Source organism: Nansenia antarctica (assembly GCF_963989245.1).
Source record: "Nansenia antarctica genome assembly, chromosome: 12".
Taxonomy (NCBI): domain Eukaryota; kingdom Metazoa; phylum Chordata; class Actinopteri; order Argentiniformes; family Microstomatidae; genus Nansenia; species Nansenia antarctica.
Genome location: NC_137682.1, coordinates 20,933,852 through 20,937,623, shown reverse-complemented (window position 1 = coordinate 20,937,623; position 3,772 = coordinate 20,933,852). Strand labels below are relative to the sequence as shown.

At 44.1% G+C, this 3,772-nt stretch overlaps 1 protein-coding gene across 1 annotated transcript in view; it reads left to right on the top strand.

Moving 5' to 3' along the window:
* Positions 1–3,747: 3,747 nt before the first annotated feature.
* Positions 3,748–3,772, top strand: part of rgra (retinal G protein coupled receptor a) — a gene marked incomplete at both ends in the record, with an annotated part of 7,857 nt that continues 7,832 nt past the window's right edge. Inside the window, one exon of the mRNA XM_080543030.1 lies at positions 3,748–3,772. This exon is cut by the window's right edge and continues 57 nt beyond it. Within this exon, the coding sequence (XP_080399156.1) occupies positions 3,748–3,772 (25 nt within the window).

The window sequence follows — 3,772 nt, the reverse complement described above, 5'->3', positions numbered from 1 at the left end:
TCTCTTGGTCTACTATAGCATTTCAACTTAATTTCAGCCAAATTGTGATCTTATTTCTTATCTCAAATAGCCGACAGATCTTGTGATGGGGTAGGCACATCAAGATGTCCTATAGAAAAACGACCCTAATGGCAAAATGGTTTAAAAGAAAATCTAGAGAATGAGGCCTATACAGTGCACATTATGCCCATGGGTTTGAAACCGGCCCATGTCCTGCTGACATACCCTCTCCTCCTTACTTCCCTGTCTTTCTCCACTGTCTCTTATCCAATAAAATGTAACAATATAACAGTGGGATTAACCCAATAAAAACAATAATAACCTTAACAAAATCTGGATAAAATATGTGGCTATGCCATCATCAGAGGATGTCAGTTTCAGCTCTTTCTGTATAACTGGTTCTGTTCTGATCAGTTCTGCTTGGAAGTTCAAGCAAAAATGCCCCTAACAATGCTTAGGTTGTGGGTTTGATTCTTGCATGGGACCAAATGTATATGACAATGTCACTTATTGCAATGTAAGTCGCTTTGCATAAAAGTGTCCGCTAAATGGTGTATATATTAGGTTATTAGTTAACATGAAGTGTTAGTAGAGGTTTTTTCCTACTACGACAACTAATTGAAAAGTTACATAAACTACCTGACTGTACATAGCTCATAACTGTATATAGCTCATAACTGTATAATATAGCCCATAACTGTATATACCTCTAAACTATACTGATGTTTACAATACTACCTCTGCACATATATTACATACTGTAGTTACCATTCACTACCATTCTTGTTCTATTTATGTTGTGCTCTTTTTTCACTATTTTCACTTTTGGTGGGATACTAAACTGCATTTGTTGTATAGTACTTGTACTCTGCGATGACAATGAAGTTGAATCTAATCTAATCTAATTATTAACATAGGAACTGTACAGAGGGGTAGTGGGGGTGAAGAGGTCTTTAGGAGGGACAGAAAGATAGGCTTCAGTGATATCTGGAATGTGTGTCATGTACGTATAGTCTCAATAAAGTGACTGTAGAAAAAGAAAACTTGTCAAAAGGAGTTGTAGCCTAAAGGGATCAGTGATCATCTCTATCATTTCAGGTATTTACATTAATCTCTCTCTCTCTCTCTGTCTCTCTCTCTCTCTCTCTCTCTCTCTCTCTGTCTCTCTCTCTCTCTCTGTCTCTCTCTCTCTCTGTCTCTCTCTCTCTCTCTCTGTCTCTCTCTCTCTCTGTCTCTCTCTCTCTCTCTCTCTCTCTCTCTCTCTCTGTCTCTCTCTCTCTCTCTCTCTGTCTCTCTCTCTCTCTGTCTCTCTCTCTCTCTCTGTCTCTCTCTCTCTCTCCTATTTGGATCAAATCCCACATACTTGGGGAAATACCTCAGGCAGAAACCCCCCTGCCAGGAGAAACCTATTGTGTTGCGTTGACACGGTCATGTGTTCACCAGGGTCATGTGTTCACCACGGTCATGTGTTCACCACGGTCATGTGTTCACCACGGTCATGTGTTCACCCGGTCGTTGCTGGCACCTGCCCAGCGGTGTGCCTCTTCGGGCAAGATGCCAATATGTATAAATAGATTTCAGTGTTACACTTGGCTATCAATGTGGGGCAATAGGCTTCTTTCTTGGCTGGCCTTACAAATTTAGTGGATTCTTTGGGGTGGATTTATAGACGTGTGTGTGTGTGTGTGTGTGTGTGTGTGTGTGTGTGTGTGTGTGTGTGTGAAATACTGCATAATCTATCAACTCGTGTGAGATACACATCGATGAATTATGAATACATAACACATTACTGAAACTAAAGGACACCCAATGATGACTTAGTCATATGATTTTTCACTTTCTTAAATGGTTCCCAAGGTCCCCAATCTGATAATCTGACAGACTTCATGCTAACAATATGACTGTTGTTCCTACGCTAACCCTATGGTATGAAAAGCTGCCAATTAGGGTGTCACAGTGTTTCACTGAAGAATGAATCGTGATATAATTTAGTCCATTGTGGCTTTTGTCCATCTAAGCCATCTGTCAGTATGGGCTCTTTTTTTGTGTGAACGTTTAACTACGTATAGTTTAACGTTTAATATGCATATAATAACATTAAGATGACCTTTGTTGATATACAAACATTATTCTAACATGACTTGGTACTCTGGTCCCCTTCACTGAAGTCTGTTTACATCATAGAGCTCACAGTCCCGTGGGAGAATTCAGCTGAAGAGGCCTATGAGCGCAAGAAACTGCGCTACACAGAACTGGCAGCAGACGCTCAACAACGAGGATGGAAGGCAAAAGTCTATCCGGTTGAAGTGGGATGCAGAGGTTTCGTGGCTTCTTCCACCGTTAGGCTGCTGAAAGACCTTGGCATCCATGGACAGGCTCTGCGACAGACAATTAGATCACTCTCTGAAGCGGCCGAAAGAAGCAGCCAGTGGATATGGATCAAGCGGAAGGACCCTTGCTGGGCTCAAAGAACAGCAACATGACCCGCTCACTAATCCCCCCCCTACCCCCACTCCCACTTGAGAACCCAGGTCAGAACCCTCCAGGAGGAGGGTGAACAAGGTATGCGGTCTGCTCAGGCCTGACTCAGGGAAGAGGACACCCCTGCCTTGCATAGTCCCGTGGGCTGCGCCATTTAAACAACCAGGCAATTCTCATGATTGGGCATGGGACACAAGCTCAGGCTTGATCACCCTGTAGCTGGCCGCCTTAGATGAGGGTGTCTAGTGTTGAAAAGGCCGAAACACCCCATGATTCAAAGGTACTCTACTGATGATGTGTCCCGAAATTTAACATAATTCCCATGTCTGAGATACAGCTCCCATGCCACTCTCAACATCAAGGCAAACCTCATGTGCGTACCATCCATTGGCACAATGGACAGTATAACATCACGTCCCGTGTTTCATAATTCTGGTTCTGTAAAACATTCCAGTTATTTTAACATGTTTGTGTGTCTAACGTGTGTGTGTGTGTGTGTGTGTATGAGAGAGAGAGAGAAAGAGAGAGGGGGGGAGGGAGAGAGAGGGGGGGGGGGGAGAGAGGGAGAGAGAGACGTTATGTTAAAGTATCCATGACATAAATGACAATTGTGAATGCAAATCGAAATAACGGTTGTCTCTCCGTTCTCCCTGGTTACCGCTGGACTGGTACAGAGGGGTGATGATGGACAGGCAGTCGTCCATGCAGTATAAATATGACCGTTGGTTTTTATAGATCTATAGGCTTTATGATAGATCACTGCTATGCACACTTCCAAAGTGAAGGCATAGCAGGCCTAAACCGCGCACCTCCGGTTGATATCCTATCAAAACACCGAGCACCTGTTGCTCCGTACAGCGCCTCGCAGGGGTGTACATCAAACGTACAGGTCGTACAGCCTCTTTATCAGGGCGGTGGTCGTCGCCCCGAGACACAAAGGCTGGTTGTTTAACTAACTGAGCGCTTTCGAGTCGCGGTGGATAAATGCGCATTAGGGCGCAGCAGCAGCGGTGTGTGTTGATGTGATCATTAAGACATTCTTGTGCGGATTGAGGCAACAGAGGGGGATGGGGGGGGGGTGTTTACATAATTACGTGCGTGCTTTTTCACGTGAAATGCCCCTTTAAAAACGGACATGGTTAGGTGATATCAAGGCACATTGTAAGTCAGTAGCAGCAGGTAGCTGTGTGTGTGAGTGAGTGAGTGAGTGAGTGAGTGGTCTGTCTGTGATTGCTGCACTTTATTGTGTCAAATCGCATTTTAAGAATGGTGTCCTCCTCCTACCCTTTAC